Genomic DNA, 21,150 nt, shown 5'->3' on the forward strand with positions numbered 1-21,150 from the left:
AATAAAGGCTTGAGCACAATGTTGGAGAAGAAAAGATAAATCCATGATTTCTTGTTACCGGCAGGGAAGTTTCCAAAAAAAGCAATAATAAGGAGCTGAGGGAGCTTATTTGACGCTTGAAAAAGCTGTTGAAAATGAATCTCGTTTCAAACAGTTCGAGGTAACGAACTATAAGTAAGGAGCGACCTGGCTCAATAGTAATCGAAACTATAAAAAACGGAATTCTGACCTATAGATACATCAAAAGAATTGGGAGTCTTATGCTGACTTCAAATATATAAGTTTTATCAAGTTCTGTCTTACCCATCAAAAGATACGAGCCTGAGAATATCCGCCTTATTTTCGAAAAAAGGAGGAAACACCCCCTAAAAATCATAGAAGCTTATGAAAATGACGCCATCAGATTCAGCGCATCAGAGAAACCTACTGTAACAGGTTTAAAGCTCCTATCTGTAAAAATGTGGATTTTTTTTTTTTTTTTTGCCCAGAAAAAAGATCACGGGTGCGTGTTTTTTTTTTTTCTTCCTCTTCTTCTTCTTCTTCTTCCCAGGAGTAATCGTATTGACCCAGTGGTCCTAGGATATTGCGGGAGGGCTCATTCGAATGGAATTTAGAATTTCTAGTGCCCTTTTAAGTGACCAAAAATATGGAGGGCAACTAGGCCCCCTCCCACGCTCATTTTTTCCCAAAGTCATCCGATCAAAATTTTGAGAATGCCATTTTGTTTAGCATAGTCGAATGTCCAATAAATATGTCTTTGAGGATGAATTAATCCCCCCACAGCCCCTGGGGGAAGGGCTACAAGTTGTGAACTTTGCCGATTGTTTACATATAGTATTGATTATTAGTAAGTTTACAAACGTTTTCAGGGGGCATTTTTCTGTCTGGAAAAAACAAGTTTTTTCAACTGAAAGTAAGGAGTAACATTAAAACTTAAAATGAACGGAAATTATTACGTATATGAGGAGGTTTGCCACCTCGGCAATGCCTTGCTCTTTACTCTTAAAGTTTTTTTTAGTACTTTCAAAAGAGCTATTTATTCTAATTAAACCTTTTGTAATTCAGGGGTTATTCTTAAAGAATTTAAACAAAATATGAGCTTTAGCGTGAAGAGCGAGGTATTGACGAGGGGACGAACCCCCGCATATGCGTAATAATTCCCGTTTTCATGCTGCTCTTTACTTTCAGTCGAAAAAACTTTTTTTTATTTAAATCTTATTTTGAAGCAACTGTAAGTTTGGTTGGTTTGACCACTTTATATTCTTATAACAAAATAATTGATTAGAAATATGACCATTTCTATGAATGGAAGGGTTGAAGTCGATTTGATAAGTGAGGATACTTGACAATGTTTGTGATGTGTAAAACTATACTAAAAGCCTTTTGATACCCTAAGCTTTTGAATGATTCTGGTTTCGCTCCATCAAACGGCAATTTAGAATAATAATATTAATATCCCGAATCATCTTCTGCGATCTTTCAAGGAGGGAGTAGTAATTTGACCTACACTTACAATAAGACAAAAAATGATCAATATTTTTTTATACTATACTATTACTATACTATTATACTATACTATTTTTTATACTATACTATTATATATTATACTATACTATTATAGTATTTTTTATACTTTACTGTATATTTTATACTATACTATTTTTTATACAATATATATTAAGAAGCGGAAAAATTTTCCCATTTCTACAGTTGATCAGATCTTCAAAAGTAATATTGCGCAGTACAGTATAACGCCAGAGGGCTGCTTAGCTCCCTTTTTTTTCTTTTTTTTTTGCGAAAACCACATTGCATGGCTTAAAGCTCAATTAAACGGAACAAATCTGGCAATTTGAATATTTTTTTTTAAGAGCCAGATAGGAAATAACTATTTCTACTTGCAGTTCCCCACTAAAAAAAAAACAGATGTCCAACGAGTCTTTGGGTCTTGGGTATTAGGCATGCCTTGAAACTATTCGTAATGATTGTGATGAACGATTGAAGACAGTTTTCCCTGTTTAATCAATTTATTCAAACGATCAATTCCTGCTTATTAAACAATATTTACCTCTCTCCCTTTTATTTTTCTCTTTATTTTCCTTTTATATTATTTTTTCTTTTATTTTCATTTTATTTTATTTTTATTTTATTTTCATTTTATTTTCCTTTTATATTTTATTTTTTTCTCTTTATGTTCCTTTTATTTTCCTTTTATTTATGTTCATAAGATTTTAAAGCCCATAAGTAATCACAAGAAAATTTTTCACTATTTTACAAATTATACTTAGTTCCAATTTTTTTTTTATGTAAAAATCTAATGTTCCGAGTAAGCTTGCTTAAACAGTCATGAAAAATCCATGGAAGAAACTAATACGCACTAGCACCAAATCTATTGGCTACCAAAGAGTTGGACATCTTACATTATATACCTTTTGCATCTGACATTGACCCAAGATTTTAAGCCTTGAAACGGCGGCGACATCTCTCCCTTGCATTTCAAACAGTTCGTGGTAACGAACTGTAGTAAGGAGCGACCCGGCTTAATAGTAATCAAAACTCTAAAAAATGGAATTTTGATATCAATAGCTACATCAAAAGAATCGCGTTTTAATGCTGATTTTAAATATATTAATTTAATCAAGTTTAGTCTTACCCATCAAAAGTTGCGAGAAAATTTGCCTTCTTTTAGAAAATAGGGGAAAACAACCCCTGAAAGTCATAGAATCTTAACGAAAATCACACCAACAGATTCAGCGTGTCAGAGAGCCCTATTGTAGAAGTTTCAAGCTCCTATCTACAAATATTTTTTGCCAGAAGGCAGATCACGGATGCGTTTTTTTTTTTTTCAGGGGTGATCGTATCGACCCAGTGGTCCTAGAATCTTGTGAGAGGGCTCATTCTAACGGAAATGAAAAGTTCTATTGCCCTTTTTAAGTGACCAAAAAACTGGAGGGCACCTAGGCCCCCTCCCACGCTAATTATTTTCCCAAAGTCACCGGATAAAAATTCTGAGATAGCCATTTTATTCAGCGTAGTCAAAAAACCTTATAACTATGTCTTTGGGAACGACTTACTCCCCCAGAGTCCCCGTGGGAGGGGCTACAAGTTACAAACTTTGACCAGTGCTTACATATAATAATGGTTATTGGGAAGTGTACAGACGTTTTCAGGATGATTTTTTGGTTGGGGGAAGGGGTTGAGAAGATGGGGATATGTTGGGGGAACTTTTCTTGGAGGAATTTATCATGGGGGAAGAAAATTTCCATGAAGGGAGCGCAGAATTTTCTAGTTTATTTAAAAAAAAAACAATGAAAAAATAAATATGAAAAAGTCTTTTCAACTGAAAGTAAGGACCAGCATTAAAACTTAAAACGAACAGAAATTATTACGCATATGATGGCCCACCTCCTTCTAATACCTCGCTCTTTACGCTAAAGTATTTTTAGTAATTTCAACTATTTATTCTACGACTTTGGTGATCCAGGGGTCATTCTTAAGAAATTGGGACAAAATTTAAGCTTTAGTGTAAAGAGCCAGGTACTGACGAGGGGGTAAACCTCCTCATATACGTAATAAAAACATGAGTATACAGAACTTCGTTACGTAAGCCAATTTGTAAGTTACGTATATCTTTTACTAATAAATACATTCGTTAAAAATTAAAAATTCTAGTTGCCTTTTTCAGTAACCAAAAAATCGGAGGGCAACTAGGCCTCCTCCCCCACTCCTTTTTTCTCAAAATCATTCGATCAAAACTATGAGAAAGCCATTTAGCCAAAAAATATAAATATGCAAATTTCGTTTCAATTATTCATCTGCGGAGAGCCAAAATCAAAACATGCATTGATTCAAAAACGTTCAGAAATTAAATAAAAAAAACAAGTTTTTTTTAACGGAAAGTAAGGAGCAACATTAAAACTTAAAACGAACAGAAATTACTTCGTATATGAAAGGGGCTGCTTCCTCATCAACGCCCCGCTCTTTACGCTAAAGTTTTTTACTGTTTTAAAAAGTAGAGTTAAGAGAAAGAGTCAAACTTTAGCGTAAAGAGCGGAGCGTTGATGAGGAAGCAGCCCCTTTCATATACGAAGTAATTTCTGTTCGTTTTAAGTTTTAATGTTGCTCCTTACTTTCCGTTAAAAAAAAATTGTTTTTTTTTTATTTAATTAGTGGAAAGACTGGATCTAAAGGATAATTTTGGCGCGTTGGCAAGAGAAGCCAGTTAGTTAACAAATTCGTTTTTCTATAGTTGGAAAGCTGATATCTATGCTTTGGTGAAAACTTGCTGAGCCGGGAACAGAAATGAAAGTCGACCGGGACAAAATAGATTGACTACCACCATCTTTGCTTTGAAAGAAGGGATTGTCTGTTATGGCCGAGTCATGTCGTATTCACATCTGTCGATAAAAAAGAAATTCAAAAAAAAAATAAAAAAAAAACTAAGATTAATGGTTAACATGTATCTTTCCTTGATTTTAAATGTCACACTTATACCATAGAAGCGTAAAAATCAATTGGCAAGAAAGTGGTTTGAAAAGGTTTATTCTTTTTAATTTCAAAAATGCTGCCTCTACTTCACCATGCATGAATTGTACAGAGAATTGAACAGAGTTCAACTTGATGGATTACAAACGTGATGGATCATTGGCCCTGTAGTGAAAAGATGAGGAAGCATTGGCCCTGAGTGAAGTAGAGGCAGCAAAAATGCTGCCTCTACTTCACCATGCATAAATTTTTACAGAGAATTGAACAGTGTTCGACTTGATGGATTGCAAACGTGATGGATCATTGGCCCTGTAGTGAAAAGATGAGGAAGCATTGGCCCTGAGTGAAGTAGAGGCAGCAAAAATGCTGCCTCTACTTCACCATGCATGAATTGTACAGAGAATTGAACAGAGTTCAACTTGATGGATTACAAACGTGATGGATCATTGGCCCTGTAGTCGTCCTTAATTCGATTATATCCAGAAATATGACAATGATGTGGCTCGGACGTTATTGATACTCGCATTCATTACTTGTCTGTGAACGAGTCAGGTCTAAATCACGAAAATTACCTGTCCTCGTGTAAGTAAGATGCCAAACTAAAGACTGTTTTACCTTTTGGGGCCCCATTAAGTGGTTAAAATTGAATTTTCTCCGGGAATGATTATTAAACTATGAAAGAGCATAAGAAAAAGCGTCAAGTTATGTGTTCACTTTCATCCTAGGTAAATTATGTTGTAAACTGCAAATTTACCGAATTGCCTCGGTTGAAACAGATACCTTAATGTCTGGATACATGTAGATTTTTTCGGCGCTGATTTACCAAATCGGTGCCGAGTCGCAAAGAAAATGAAGCCGATTTGAGCTTGAAAAATTTTCTAGTTTTCGGTGTCGATTTACAAAAACGGCGCCAAGTTTCATTATGATCATCAAATAAAAGAAATCCTCAATCGTTTCCTTCTCTTCAGCAAAAAAATCAAAAGAACTATATAATAAAATATTATTGTAATAAAATCTAATAAAAAATAATAAATAAATATTAATAGTAAAAGAACTTCATAATTTAATCATGAAAGATTTCTCAATTTAACTAAAAAAAATTAATGAAATAAAATGAAAGTTCTTAAGCCGAACTAGCCAGACTTGACAATAAACAACAAAGAGAGATAAAACTCCACAAAAAAAACCTCAAACGAGACTGCAGCCAGTAGAGAGGAAAGACTAAAATAACGCGGTTATTTCGCCTGTATCCAAACTAGGCGTCCTCAGCACAAGATAAAAAGAAAAACACTAAACTAAAAACAAATAAAACCACCACCAATAATAATAAATAATTGTCGCTACTGATCCACGTAGGGAAAAGTAGCTATTAGAGTTACTTCAATGAGAACATCAAAGCAACTGAGGAAATATTATGAAAATTGAAACAGGCGAAATTATGAAAAATTGGATACAGGCGAAATATCCGCGTTATTTTAGTCTTTCCTCTCTGCTGGCCGCAGTCTCGTTTGTGTTTTTTTTTGGGGGGTTTTATCTCTCTTTGTTGTTTAATGAAATAAAAATTAAAAAGAACATTAATATTAATAATGGAAGAACTTAATGATAATTGATAATTAAAGAACTAAAAAGAAGTCGAGATCAATCATGCAACTATTGATAACCTGCAGTAATGGTGCCAGTAATGTTTAGTTTTGAAAATCTCCCACAAAGGGCATTGTTTTTGTGCTACTATCGTTTGCCCACTTAACTGATGAAATTGCCAACTGATGAATTGCCGTTAGCCAACCAACAGTTGGCTAATGCTGCCAGTAATGTTTAGTTTTGGAAATATCCCACAAAGGGCATTGTTTTTGCGCTACTATCGTTTGCCCACTTAACTGATGAAATTGTCAACTGATGAATTGCCATTAGCCAACCTGCAGTTGGCTAATGGTGCCAGTAATGTTTAGTTTTGAAAATATCCCACAAAGGGCATTGTTTTTGTGCTACTATCGTTTGCCCACTTAACTGATGAAATTGCCAACTGATGAATTGCCGTTAGCCAACCAGCAGTTGGCTAATGGTGCCAGTAATGTTTAGTTTTGAAAATCTCCCACAAAGGGCATTGTTTTTGTGCTACTATCGTTTGCCCACTTAACTGATGAAATTGCCAACTGATGAATTGCCGTTAGCCAACCTGCAGTTGGCTAATGGTGCCAGTAATGTTTAGTTTTGAAAATCTCCCGCAAAGGGCATTGTTTGCCCACTTAACTGCTGAAATCGGTGCCCGAAAAAGCTATGCGAGTCGGGTCTTTTACTCATAGTAAAACTGTATATAAATATAACGAGATTTAGTAAATCTCTAAAAATTTTATTCCTCACTTTGTTGACAACTAGATTGTGTGATGAGACAAAATTAAAACCAATCAATATGGGTGGTCGTTCTGTAAATACAGGCATGGACAACTGAGTTTGTTTTTCCTTCACTCTGTCTTTTCAAAGTCTTCTTTTAATAGAAATATTCGGATGTCAGCTACTAATGAGACAAAAGCAGACTGTCATTAAAAGTTAGTCCCCAGTTTGTTTTGAAATAAAAGACTTCTCGTGGGGTTAATTACCCATGAGGAAAAGGTGGAAAAAATATTTAAAACACAGGGTACCGATATGCTTCATTAAACTATCATCTAAAACTTGTTTGTTGTTTCTCCCCACTTTAATGTTGATTAGTGGCGTTGTATAATAATAGGACAGCAGAGGGAAGATCACCTTCAGTTCTAGTAATTTTATTTCTAAAGAAGAAAAGACTGTCACTGAAATGAATATTTCATTTTATTACTATTTCACATGTCGTGAATTCATATTTCTTACTTCGCCGCAAAAAGATTCTAGTAAATTATTATGAATTAGTTAATGAGTTTTTGTTTGAAATCACTGGAATTAGTTAAAAAACATGATAACTTTTGAACATTAGTAACAGGCGCGTACACAAAGAAAAAAATGAGGGGGTTGGATAATATAAAATTACTTATCTATTTCTGGTCCAGTTGCAATCATTTTTTATGCCTTGCTAAATTCGTTGCAAAGGGTCACGGTGGCGCAATTGATTTTAATTGCTCTTTTTATTTCTTTTTGGCTTATCCATTGAAAACTGTATTGTTTATTATTTTTTGACAGAATCCGACACAAACATTATTGTTTTTTACTTGCTATTTAATTAACTTGCCTATTTATTTCCAGTTTTTTTTTATAATCTTTAGGAAATAAACATTAAAATGGAATAACAATAAGGAAACTTCCCTTTTTTCTCGCATATGGATTCTTTCTTAAATTCAGGTTGGTTCTTGTCGCATTTGATTAGAGTAAGCCTTGTGTAAATGGATTCAAAGGAAATAGTAACCACCTAGGAGAGAACATAGAATAAAGTTCTTACTAGATTTGGGTGGAGGAAGAGCGTGCGTCCTTGTGTTGGCATGATGCTGTGATGAGTGTCAGTTGTAGTAGTAGCAATAGAGGGGTAAATATCCCTACATTTTTGGATTCCTGTTTAGCCTATAAGCTAAAGCTGCCCCTCCGGACCCTGCTCCTTCCAAAGGTTTAAAGGTATAGCAAAGGAGGCCTAGGAAAGTTTCCAAAAGAAAGGTTATTTTCAGCTATAGTATTCGGATCAAGCCCTTATAGCTATAGTATGCAGATTAACCCCTTAAGTGTTTTTCCAACTTAATGCTAATCTCGAGTTATAATTATTATTTTGTTTGCTATTTTTAAAGTAAGCGTATGATGCGTTATGATATAATCAATGCTGGAGCGGATTAGGCCATAGGTAGAAAAAAGAACAACAGAACCAAGACGTGAATATATATATATATATATATATATATATATATATATATATATATATATATATACACCGGAAAGTATAGAATATGTAATAATAGAACAACATATAGAGTAAAAGTATAGAACCATGTATTTAATATGTAAAACTAAATAAAAGAAAATAGACGGTTTACACGGAAAATCTAAGGAATTATTGGAAAATTTCGATTTATTTTTTTTTCAAGACTAACCTGCTTTTCTATGACGAACAAATTAAAGTTTAAGTAGGCATAAGCCCTTTTATTTTACAATGAAACAGATATAAGAAGTTCTGGATATGTCGATCACATATACAGTGACCGTTATAAGCAGATGAACTAAAGTGTTACAATTAAAACAAAAGATATTTATTCTAAAATAAATAGTTACTTCTGGGTCATTAATAGTTTCCGTTTCATCGGCTGAGAGGGTTCAATATCAGGGTTCATTTCAAGTCTTGAGTTGTAAACTATTCTCCTTAATATTACCTTAATTTAAGTGGAATTTTTCATGAATGTGGCACAATCTTCTTCATCATCCAATTGCAGAACTTTTTGTACCTGTCTCATTGTCTAATAAAAGGACTTATCCCTAGTTGAACTTTTATTTGTTCTTGTGATTTGAGGGGGGGGGGTGTAGCTAAGGATCACAAGCCAAGATTTTGTTCTTATATTCTTTAGTTGCTTTATTATAAAAGTTATTATTGGTTTTTAGTTTATCCTAAATTACCCTAAATTTTACGAATTATTTACACGTTTTCAACTACTCGGCTTTTGAAAAAAAAAAAAAAACTCAGTAAACAGTTCGTAGTAACGAACTATAGGAAGGAGCGATCTGGCTCAATAGTAAACGAAACTTTTAAAAATGGGATTTTGATACTAATGGATATATCAAAAGAATCGTATTTTATGCTGATTTAAAATATATAAGTTTCATCAAATTTAGTCTTACTTGTCATAAGTTAGGAGCCTGAGAAAATGTGCCTTATTTTGGAAAATAAGGGGAAACACCCCCTAAAAGTCATAGAATCTTAACGATTCTATGAGTTTTTCACTTAGTATTCTATTAGTTTTCTATTAGTAATTATATCGTATTAGTAATAGAATAATAGAATCGTATTAGTAATAACGATTCTATTAGTTTTTCACTGTTTTAAAAAGTAGATTTGAGAGAAAGAGTCAAACTTTAGCGCAAAGAGCGGGGCTTTGAGGAGGGAACAGCCCCTTTCATATACGGAGTAATTTCTGTTCGTTTTAAGTTTCAATGTCACTCCTTACTTTCAGTTAAAAAAACTTGTTTTTTTTTTCAATTTAATTCATTTAGACGCGTTGCTTCTTTAGGAATACTTCTAAATAGCAATTTTTTTCTCTCAGGACGTGTCATGAAAAACTTTTCATGACCAGCTATTAAATGTCAAAAGAACTTAAGACAAGACTTTTTCTAAATAAATTACTCATTTTTTCATAGTTGCTACGCGAAAGAAGCTTTGAAAATAATTGGCCCCTCAAGGATTGTTATTCAAAACACTTTCATTTATTAGGTACATTAGGGATTTACGGTGGGGATTATCTTTTGACATTAAAAGTCAATAAAGATCTTTAAAGTAGCAACGAGCAATACATTTTTCTTCTTCAAACCATAAATAATACGTGACAATGGCAATTTATTTCCTTTTTATTTCTTTCTTAATTAGTTTAAATTGCCATTCTCTTCATTTGTAAGGCAGTAGTGTTTTCTTTTTCTTTTTTTCGCTCTGAACCTCGTAAATCATTGTAAGGCTTCATGTAAAGAATGACAAGACTTAAAAATCACTTTTAGAGTTGAAACCAAGCAACTGGAGGGAGTTGGAACTAAACAAGAGAGAGGAACCAGAGACGCAGCTTGGGTTTTGAGTCTGGAGCAGGGGTTGATCTAGAGCAAAATTTTGGGTGAGGGCCCAACATGACAAGGGTGCCAATTAGCAAAATCGTGGGGGGCCAAAGTGACAAAGGTGCCAATAATTGACCAAATTGACGAATTTATTATAAAAAAACAAAAAAAAAGAAAAAATACAGGATAAGAAGGTGCCAGAAAAATCTTGGGGCGGTGGGGTGGGGTCTCCCGCCACCTTCTAGTTCCTCCAGAGGTTTGGAGGGGGTTTATAAAGAATGTACCGACAAAATCGTTCAATAAGCCAACAAATGCGGTAGCTAAATTAAACTAAAAACACAAGCTGAATCCCAAGGTGTGGGCATTGCACGCCTACACCTTGGAACTCCCCCTAGCTGTGCCCCTGAGAGCAACATGCTCCTTTTTTATAAAAAGATGGGAATTTGTTTTTGACATCTCTTCTTTTTATTTATTCGATCGTTCAATTTTATTTTCTGAACCTTTATTGGTACCTAGAACAGGATTAATTGTCTTCCTTTCTATTTTCTATTATTACTAAAAAGCTTTTCTATTTTTGGAAAGTCCACCCTGAGTCTTTCATTCCGTTGCTACAAGCTTGTCACAGCGCTAGGCCGCTTGTGATTGGCTCAAGGACGCCAGCAAAAATTTCCAGGGGGGGCAAGCACCAGAATAGCAGTGATGGGTGGGAGCACGGGAATATATTTTAGGATAAATTTTCTTAGGAATAAGTTAATTTTTGAATACAGTTAAAAAAAATCTTAAATAAAAAGAGCAAGCTAACTTTGCATCCAAAATGAAACGCAAGTCAGCAAATTTTGAACGGCGATGATTTTTGGGAAAGAGATCAATCCATTAATTCAATAAATTATTTTATTATTTTTAAGCATTAGTCTGAATCCACTATGTCTAATATCCAGAGTGAAAGAAAATTAGACTCAAACCGATAGAGGCTGTGATGGATTCAGCCATGTCGAAGATCAACAGTCTCACAGAATTTCCATCCATACGAACAATAATACCCTCTTTTTCTACCTAAAATTCTGCAGTAGAAATATTAGTAAGGACTTATCGAGAAACAAAATACTTTTCATCGCAAATTTTTTAAGTGTAATCAAATTTTGTCCAAAAAATTGTAATCCAACATATTAATTCTTAAGCAGAAAAATTTTAAACGTAGGGCAGCTCGTATCAATTTACAATTATTGATATGTATATTTAAGGGGGCAGGTACCCCAGATTACATCTTGGTTAAGTCTGGGCATGATGTGGAAAACATCAGAGCTTAAATTAAAAAAAAAAAATTAACTTAAATTAAGAACAGCTTTGAAACCTATTTGAACCCAAATTATTTTTTATATTAGGGGAGGGTATCTCCTCCTTAACTCCTTGCTTTTTACTATGACGTTAGACTTTTTGTCCAAATTCTGGAAGAAAATTTACTGAAATACAAGGGCAATTGAACTGGAAAAAGAAGGTTTTTCAAAGTACTAAAAGATTTAGCTTAACGAGCGGGGAGTTGAGGAGGGGGCAAACCCCCTTATATACAGAATAATTTTAATTCGCTTTAAGCTCAATGCTCTCTGTCTGGTTTTTGATGGGTAGCAAAGTTTAGAGACAAACATTTTTTCAAGGTAATGAGCAAAGTATGCGAATTAAAGTTAAGTAAATATAAAAATATTAAAACTAAAGTAATTATAAAAAAAATACACAAAATAATAGCTTACTTAAGAAAAATAAAATATGAATTCCTAGCATTCAGTTCTTTTGAGCTATACCGAAGTGTTGAACGGACATTATTGAACAATATTGATATTTTTTTAACTTACTTATCAAACACCGATATATTAAATGTTTTATGACTCAGTAATTATAAAAATTAAAGCATTTTCAAAATAGTTTGTTCAAAGTAAAATATTAAAACAAAGATTAAGAAAACCAAATGAGAATTTCTAGTTCTTGGATGTATATATATATATATATATATATATATATATATATATATATATATATATATATATATATATATATATATATATATATATATATATATATATATATATATACATATATATATATATGTTTTAGTTGGAATACTAAAGATTTATAGTATTCAAAGATATTGTATATATATATGCATATATATATATATATATATATATATATATATATATATATATATATATATATATATATATATATATATATATATATATATATACATATATATATATATATATATATGTTTTAGTTAGAATACTAAAGATTTATAGTATTCAAAGATATTGTATATATGCATATATATATATATATATATATATATATATATATATATATATATATATATATATATATATATATATATATATATATATATATGTTTTAGTTAGAATACTAAAGATTTATAGTATTCAAAGATATTGTATATATATGCATATATATATATATATATATATATATATATATATATATGTTTTATATATATATATATATATGATTTATAGTATTCAAAGATATTGTATATATATGCATATATATATATATATATATATATATATATATATATATATATATATATATATATATATATATATATATATATATATATATATATATATATATGTGTGTTTTAGTTAGAATACTAAAGATTTATAGTATTCAAAGATATTGTATATATATGCATATATATATATATATATATATATATATATATATATATATATATATATATATATATATATATATACATATATATATATATATATATATATATATATATATATATATATATATATATATATATATACATATATATATATATATATATATATATATATATATATATATATATATAATATATATATATATATATATATATATATATATATATAGTGCTAGGATTGATTTCACGCTGTTGGAGAGGTCTGTGGCTTTCATCTTCTGTTTTACTCGATTCCGGTGAAGAAGGTGAATATCTGTGGATATTATAGGGCTAGCGCTGCATGATATTTGCTCACGATTGTGATATATCGGACGAAATATTTTTAACAATTGTTGCACCAATAAATGATGTTGATAAGGACCTTTCAAGGCTAGGTAACGTAAACATAAGGCTAGGTTCGTAAACATAGTTTACGAAGCCGAAACTTGTTTCAGTTTTTCATGTTCTGATATAGGGTTTCCCTCTTTTTATTTGAAAATGTAGAATTAAAATATTTAATTACAAAAGATTTGACTGTAAACTTAATTACTGTATTTAATGTTCAGGTTAATGCTAAACATAAATGTTTAGTATCCCAACTAAACTAACTAAAAACTAGTATTCTAACTAAAACATAGTTACAATTTAACTTCGGCTCCAATACCACCCATGGGACCTTTAGCATGATCTGTTCCTGAAAATGACCTAGTTCCAGGACACCCATAATCTGATGTGTGATGAACAAGTGAACCAATCGTGTAGGTATTCTTGTAATGACTGGCAGCATCATCAGTCCAGTGATGTATAATGCTAGGTTGGAAATGATGTGCACGAAAATGGTTGACACAAATCTTGGTACAAGCTGCATCAGCATTCTTGTCATAGGTTAGGTCGTCACTTATGACTGCATAGCTCAAGTGTGCAAGACTCCCATTCAGACTACTGTAGAAGATAACACATGTGAAGATTGAAACAGAGGTATTAACCCAGTGAGCACTCATGATTTCATTGTGCTGCTTGATTGCATTGCTCTCAGCAAAGTCAGACTGTAAAACAATGTCGGCCCCTCTTGGAGTTTCTTTTACTTTCCTGAGCTCATAGTGCTGGCGATGCGCGTTATAGAGATGAATGGAAATTGTTTTGAGGTGTTCTTTGAGGCACATAAGAACTTCTTTAGCAGAGTCGTTCTTTAGCCAGATCTTTCTCTAACATAGAACATAAGTAAACTGTGCTTTCTCTTAAGAACGTGACTTGCACTCGACACTTCGAGTGTAAGTCATGTTTTTTCACCCTGTCATAATCAACCTCTCACACGGAAACCGCTGGTCTTACTGACAGTCTCGTTGCACATTCTAGATCGTGGAGGGATGCATCAGAGCCGGACAGGTTGGGACTTGATTCTGCTTTCATTTGTGTTGTGGGTGAAAACATTATGTGCTCAAATGTGACTTACCCTCGCAGTAAAAACGGGTAGCTTGAGATGAGTAGCCAAAAGCTTGTTTCATTAGATTGCGATTGTTGCATGAATAACAGTTAAGTCTTTTCTAATGATGACACTGATTTTAGATTTTTTCCAGAAGTAATTATAAGAGATATTTATCATATTGTCGGACCGGTTCGCGAGGGTAAGTCACGACATTTTTCTTTTGTTATATAAAAAGCTCAATTACCGCACTTTTTCTTCTATTATTTTAAAAGTTAACTTCACAACCAAACAATTTGGATTCTTACCTTTCCAATGATATATTCACATGTCAAAAATTATAACTTTTATAATTTATACCATGTGTCTGAAATACCGTGTTTTCACCCTCCAATATAATTCGTCGTCCGCTTGCTATTACCCGTTGATCTCAACTTTCTATTCGACATCTAGGACCACATGCATGGAATTGTTTACCTACGACTTTGAGAAACATGAATAATTTTCGTAAATTTCGGCGGGAATCAAAGCTATTTTGCCTTAATACCTATTGTTTTGATAGTTGAGTGGACCTCAAGTGGAGCCAAGATGTTGGTTTTGTTTTAGGCGATACTGGTCAAGTGGTTTTAGTTTCTTTTTGTTTTGTCTTTTTTGAAGTGTAATTCCGTATCGACCGAAATGCATGGTAATTGAATATTTTTTTTTCTTTTCTTTTTTTTTTCTTTTTCCTTTCTTTTCTTTTTTTATTTTCCTCTCCTTTTTCGTATTGTATTTATTTGTATGTGTACTGGGGTTGTGAGCCCAAACAAGGTTTGCGTCGGGGCATTTGCTTGTTTCCTTTTGTTTGCTTATAGTAATAAACCCATCTTTCTCTCTCAAGACTAATCTACCGTTTATATACATTTGTTCACAAAATAGTCTATATCCTTCCTACATTTTGTTTTTATTCTTTTTACAGATTCAGCCAAAACTGTGGGTCAGGTTGCACGGCCATCTGAAGTAGCCGAGGAATCCTTAAAACAAGACCAACTTACTACGCAATCTGAGCAAAAATTCGAACCGGAGTCACCATCATCAGTACAATCCACCTGCGATAAATCTCGGATTACATTTGACGAAAACTGTGCTGAATGCAAAATGAATTTCAAAGATCCTCAGCCAGAAGACTTGATAATGTACTTGCATGCTCTTAAATATTCAGGAAAAGATTGGAGCTTTAATACACCCTTGCCTAAATGGGCGGATGAAAATTGGAAGGAGGAGTAAAGAGGTTTCTGGAATCGGTGGACTGTGAAGTGTTATATCAAAAATTTTATGTAATAAGATGGTTCAGTGGAGCTGGAACTTTAAAGAAAATTGTTTACCCTGCAGCGGAGGCAAATAAATAGTATTTTTAGGGAGTGAAAAAAATTTCATATGGCAATTTCAATAAGAATTGCCCAGAAATTTGGCAATGAAGGATTCTCTCGGGGGGGCCCTGAATCCCCTTCCCCCATGCATGCGTCCCTGATATAGAACCCATCCCCTTTGTTATGAACTTGGTATAATATCAAGCCAGTCATAATGACAGGAGATGAAAGATAATTGAAAATGCTGGTAAATAATATTATTTTACTGGCCTTTTATTTACTAGCCCAAAAATGTTTTTTAACAGTTTTTTAACTAGTCCGTAAATGTTTGAAAATCAATTATGCAATCCAAGCAAGTGGTTCGTGCCAATTTTGATAGATGTAAGCCTCAGAAATTGCGCATCAGGCTTGGTAAAATAAAAAAAAACTTCCGGGAAATAAATTTAATTTGTGGATTCTCAGTTTCCGATTATAAATTATTACATCAATTCCATTAATATTTCTGATAGCGAAGTCTGTGTAATTAGCAAAATATCTTCACCTCGTAACATTGGCAGGATAGTTTTAGGACTCCCATTGGACCGCTAGTGGCTTCTTTTTTGCAACATTGAGACACAGGCATTCACTCATCATATTACGCATAACCTTTTGTAATATGTTTTTTGAAGAAACATAACCTATGATTGGCACAGTAAAAATATTAATATAAGTCCTGATTATTTTCTTGATTCTTGGAACCGCACAGGTGCTGGTATTTCAAGACTATTGTGTTAGAGATACATCTATGAATTATCAGCCCCTCCTTCGTTCTCTGTCATCACATTGCTATTTTGCCATCCTCATGCTAGAAAAGTTTTCTAAAATTGGAGACAGAAACGATATTCAGGCTGATATAATTCAAAGGATATTTTCTTATGATTGACCATATGCCAGGTGTCACCGCATTACAGATTCATTACTATTTTCTCCTTAAAAAAATTCTCTATTGAACTTTCCTTTTCCCTAAAAATCCGTTTCTCTTTTCCTCCCGTGTCATCGCCGGTTTTATTGCTTTCATCATTGATTCGTTTTGAGATAAAACTCTTTTTTTGTGTGTGTGTGTGTGTTGAAAATTTGCGTTGCGCTCAATTCTGCCTTTGGCACTTGCGCAATAAAAATATTATGTTATTAAACCTAGTGGTAACTTATGTCTTATGGGATCGTTTGATAAAATTTTATTCCAACAGTTTAGTTTGCAAAAATGGTAATGATATTGCACGAACCTGTTGTCATCCACTGCAGACAAAGAGACGATAATTAATATGGCTTATTTGTCCTGTTTTTCAGTATAAATAAGGCTAGATTAATTTCTCTTAGGGCACTTCTGCTGTGGAAATCCAGTAGACGTTTAGCAATATTTACTAAAACTTGGACTTATAGCCGATTCTCGCAAACTAAGCAATTTCTATGGATTGCCTCAATCCATGTTTGCTTGAAAGAAATCCTTCAAGAAATGTTTGCTTTGAAAGAAAATGGACTGCTCACCTGTGAAGCGTATTTCTGACGCTCTCTTCAACTTTAAGATTTTTTTGCATTCAAGCAAAAAAAAAAAAAGATATTCAGAGGTTTTTCTTTTTTATATTTCGTTTTCACCCACGTAAAAAGGTGGTAAATAGAGCTACTGATATTAATTTTTTTTTCTATCTTATCACGGATGCCTAAAAAACCTACCCTGTTAAAACAACCTTTCCTTAAAAACAGTCAAAAAAACTAAAACTAAATTTCCAGTTCCTCCAATCTCTTGTAAAATATAGACAATGTAATATAATACCTTTTGTGTTACTTTAGCCTACTTGGTTATTAATTTACACTTCACATAGCCCTAACAGTAATATAGTCCCTTAACACGGGTCATTGACATTGGTTGGTACTCTGAAGTCCAGTCCATCGTTAAAACCAGAGATCTAAAATAAAGACCCATTTTTTTCAAATAAAGGGCTTCAAGCTAGTGGGACCCTTTACCTTAAATATACGGAGAACAAAAATAAGTCTTGTCAATGGGCATTTTGAAGCTTGTGGTTTCCATGTTAAAAATTAAATTATTGAGGTAATTCAGAATTTTACGTATTGTATGTACATTTTGAAATCTCTGAGTGGTCCTTTCCAGTTTTTATGGCTTCTGGGTGGCAGCCTATATGGTAATCCAGCTAAGAGAACAAATAAGGATGGAATAATCTTCGCAGAAATTTGTGTTTCTGAAGTCAATTCGACCAAGCCCACTTTTGAAGTTTGCTTTGTAGTTTTGCGTCAAAGTGCTTAATGCTGGATGAATTTTAAAAGACAAATTTAAAAGAGAATGTTTTATTTCAAGAAAGATAACTTATTTTCTTTTTTCTGTAACCAAGCTAGGTTTAGACACATTAACTTTTGTTTCAAAAATAACATTTAAACTTCAGGTTGCAACAATTCAAACGATGGACTTTGCAATATTTAGTTTTTTATCGGCATTGCCATTTAGGGTTCCTGGGTACCTGAAGAAATCTGGGGAAGGTAAACAGGAAGGGTATGCGAAAGCACAGGATGGCTGGCCCCCAACCCCCCATTGCACTTCCTGGCTGAAGGGCCAAGAAACGTAGATCAGCACCGCCGGTACGGACTGTAAAGTCTAATGCCGTTAAAGTTACTGTTTAATACTGTTAAAGTGCTTAATGCTGGATGAATTTTAAAAGACAAATTTACAAGAGAATGTTTTATTTCAAGAAACATAACTCATTTTCTTTTTCCGTAACCAAGCTAGGTTTAGACACATTAACTTTTGTTTCAAAAGTAACATTTAAACTTCAGGTTGCAACAATTCAAACGATGGACTTTGCAATATTTAGTTTTCTATCGGCATTGCCATTTAGGGTTCCTGGGTACCTGAAGAAATCTGGGGAAGGTAAACAGGAAGGGTGTGTGAAAGCACAGGATGGCTGGCCCCCAACCCCCCATTGCACTTCCTGGCTGAAGGGCCAAGAAACGTAGATCAGCACCGCCGGTACGGACTGTAAAGTCTAATGCCGTATCCTTTACCATACACTCTATCAACATAGATAATGTAGACAAGTTTGCAAAGTACAGTGATCACCGACCGCATCAAGAACAAAAAGAAAAACTTAGCTTACCAGAGGTGTTGAAGAATCTTAATAGAAAAGATTAAAAGAAATCCATCCACGACTAAAAAGATTAGGAGATTAGCCCCGTCAAACATAATATGTTTTGTTTCTTAAATTTTAACTTTCCTATCTTAATTTTAATATTTTGTCTTCTGAATTATCACTTATTATTAACGCAACGATTTCGTTTTTATTATCAACTTTGCAAAGTACAGTGATCACCGAATGCATCAATAAAAAAAAGAAAAACTTAGCTAACCAGAAGTGTTGAATAATCTTAAGAGAAGACATTAAAAGAAATCCATCCACGACTACAAAGATTAGGAGAATAGCCCTGTCAAATAGAGTATGTTTCCGTTTCTTAGATTTTGACTTTCCTAACTTAATTTTAATATTTTGTCTTCTGAATTATCACTTATTGTTAACTTGACGATTTCATTTTAATGGTATTAGATTTTAACTCAAATTTTTATTCAGTGCACATACCTATTTAAACTAATGACATTACCGACTCTGACATATTTAATTGACATTAGAAACTATGCTGCCATCTAACAATTCTATGCAGTTTTGCTTATATCTTCGAGTGGTTCTTCCGACTTATTGTATTAAATGTAGATAAATTAGACCTGAGGATCGGTAAACTTAAAGTTGTGACTCGAATTCATTCTGTTTTATGCACTGGTACCTTTGATTTTGAAAAGGTTGGCCCTGGTCCCTAACACTGTAGGTGCTAGACTCAGAATCCTGTTTGCCAACTGACATTGAATAAGCACATTTAGTTTTTAGAAAGATTTATTAATCCCCTCCTACCTGGGCTTTAGGGATCATATTTTTCACGGAGGGCTACTTTTTGTATAATTTAAATATTTTGATTAAAATGCTTATCTTGAAACTTCAATCTGACGCCACATAAGACTTCAAACACGCAAGGAACAAAGACATGAATTAATTTTGCACATAGATCTATTTCAGTATGAGCCCAGGAGTCATTGCTACAAATAAAGAAATGACCAACACTAGAAAAACCCTAAAAAAAGGATAACATCAATATCATGCTAAAAAATTGTATCACGAAACAAAATGCAGCTTTCAAATTTACTTGAAAATCCTATAAAAAATATCTCCTTATAAACCATGGCTCTTCGTAGAAGCCAACCCAGCGGTCTTAAAATTTCTAGATCCCTGTTTGTTTAATTAATTTTTTAGTAAATTTAGTATTACCATTAGGCTTTTCCCTTGATATATGTAAATTACAAGCCTGCAGTTTATGCAAGTAGGAATAACATCAAATAAATTTCTGATTCTTATTAAAAATTATTTATGTTCAGCGAAAACCACAGGTGTGTTGTTTAAAATCTAGAAATAGAAAAAAAAAGTTCCGAATTGTGAGGATTGATTTCTATGCATTCCGACTTAATTCGCAGCAAATTAGGACCGAGTCATCTTTCCCAGAATAAATTTATAAAAACTAATTAGTTTCAAATTTGGTTTTTCCTTACTATTCATTTTGTAACTTCGAATAAAACTTTCTTCGATGCTATTTACCCGTATTAAAACAATTTATTTCCGCGCAAAAGTTAGATAATAGTAAGACCATACTCAGGAGCACCCTACAATGTGAAAAATTACATATGAAGGTTATTTAATGGCTATAAACTACAAAGAAGAGTGTCTATAGTTCAGCCCCCTCCCGCTTTAAAAAGCCCCCCCTCTAGCTTAAAAAAATAAGTTAAATTTTCGTTCCGTACAGTTTGCCTGATTGGAATTTCAAATTTCTGGATTCAACAGTTGAGGTGTTTCTTCAACCTACAAATAGCGGTAAATTTGCACTTATACATTCATATTTTGCATGAATTGTATATTTGACTAATATTGTCTCCGCTAAAAGTGATACTTGAAATTCGAGAAAGGTCTACCATCCATTCAATCTGCTAATTTATGTATAAATCTCTGTCATTTCACAGCTGTTTGACACTGTGAAATGTGAATATGTTTAAAATTTTGTTTAGGTTCTATAAGAAATAATTTACAATAAATTACATCTTAAAAAACTCATGTTCATCCTAATAACTTTTTAAACACATTGAACGGATTTAAGATGTCTATATATGTACAACCTCTTTAGGGAATATATAGATTGCATCAGATTGAATTGCTATGATCATATACTGTTGCTACTATTAACAATCTTTTCGAATATCTGCTTTTCTTTTTCTCGTAAAAGACATATGAGTTTCAAAGGTAATATAAAATGTGTTTATATTCAATTGTGCTAGATAATATAGCTTTTCTTCCAAATCTTTTCTTCTCTGGTAGGTTAGGGAATCGAAATCAGTG

General features: G+C 32.9%; 1 protein-coding gene across 5 annotated transcripts in view; it reads left to right on the top strand.

Annotated features, from left to right (window-relative positions):
* Positions 1–20,801, top strand: part of LOC136033886 (pseudouridylate synthase RPUSD2-like) — a 231,750-nt gene extending 210,949 nt beyond the window's left edge. For all 5 annotated transcript variants that reach the window (XM_065714873.1, XM_065714871.1, XM_065714870.1 and 2 more), the window contains one exon: positions 15,286–20,801. In XM_065714873.1, coding sequence (XP_065570945.1) covers positions 15,286–15,593 — 308 coding nt within the window. In that variant the 3' untranslated portion in view covers positions 15,594–20,801. The remainder of the gene's footprint in view (positions 1–15,285) is intronic.
* Positions 20,802–21,150: the final 349 nt, after the last annotated feature.

This window comes from Artemia franciscana, chromosome 12 (genome assembly GCF_032884065.1).
Source record: "Artemia franciscana chromosome 12, ASM3288406v1, whole genome shotgun sequence".
NCBI lineage: Eukaryota > Metazoa > Arthropoda > Branchiopoda > Anostraca > Artemiidae > Artemia > Artemia franciscana.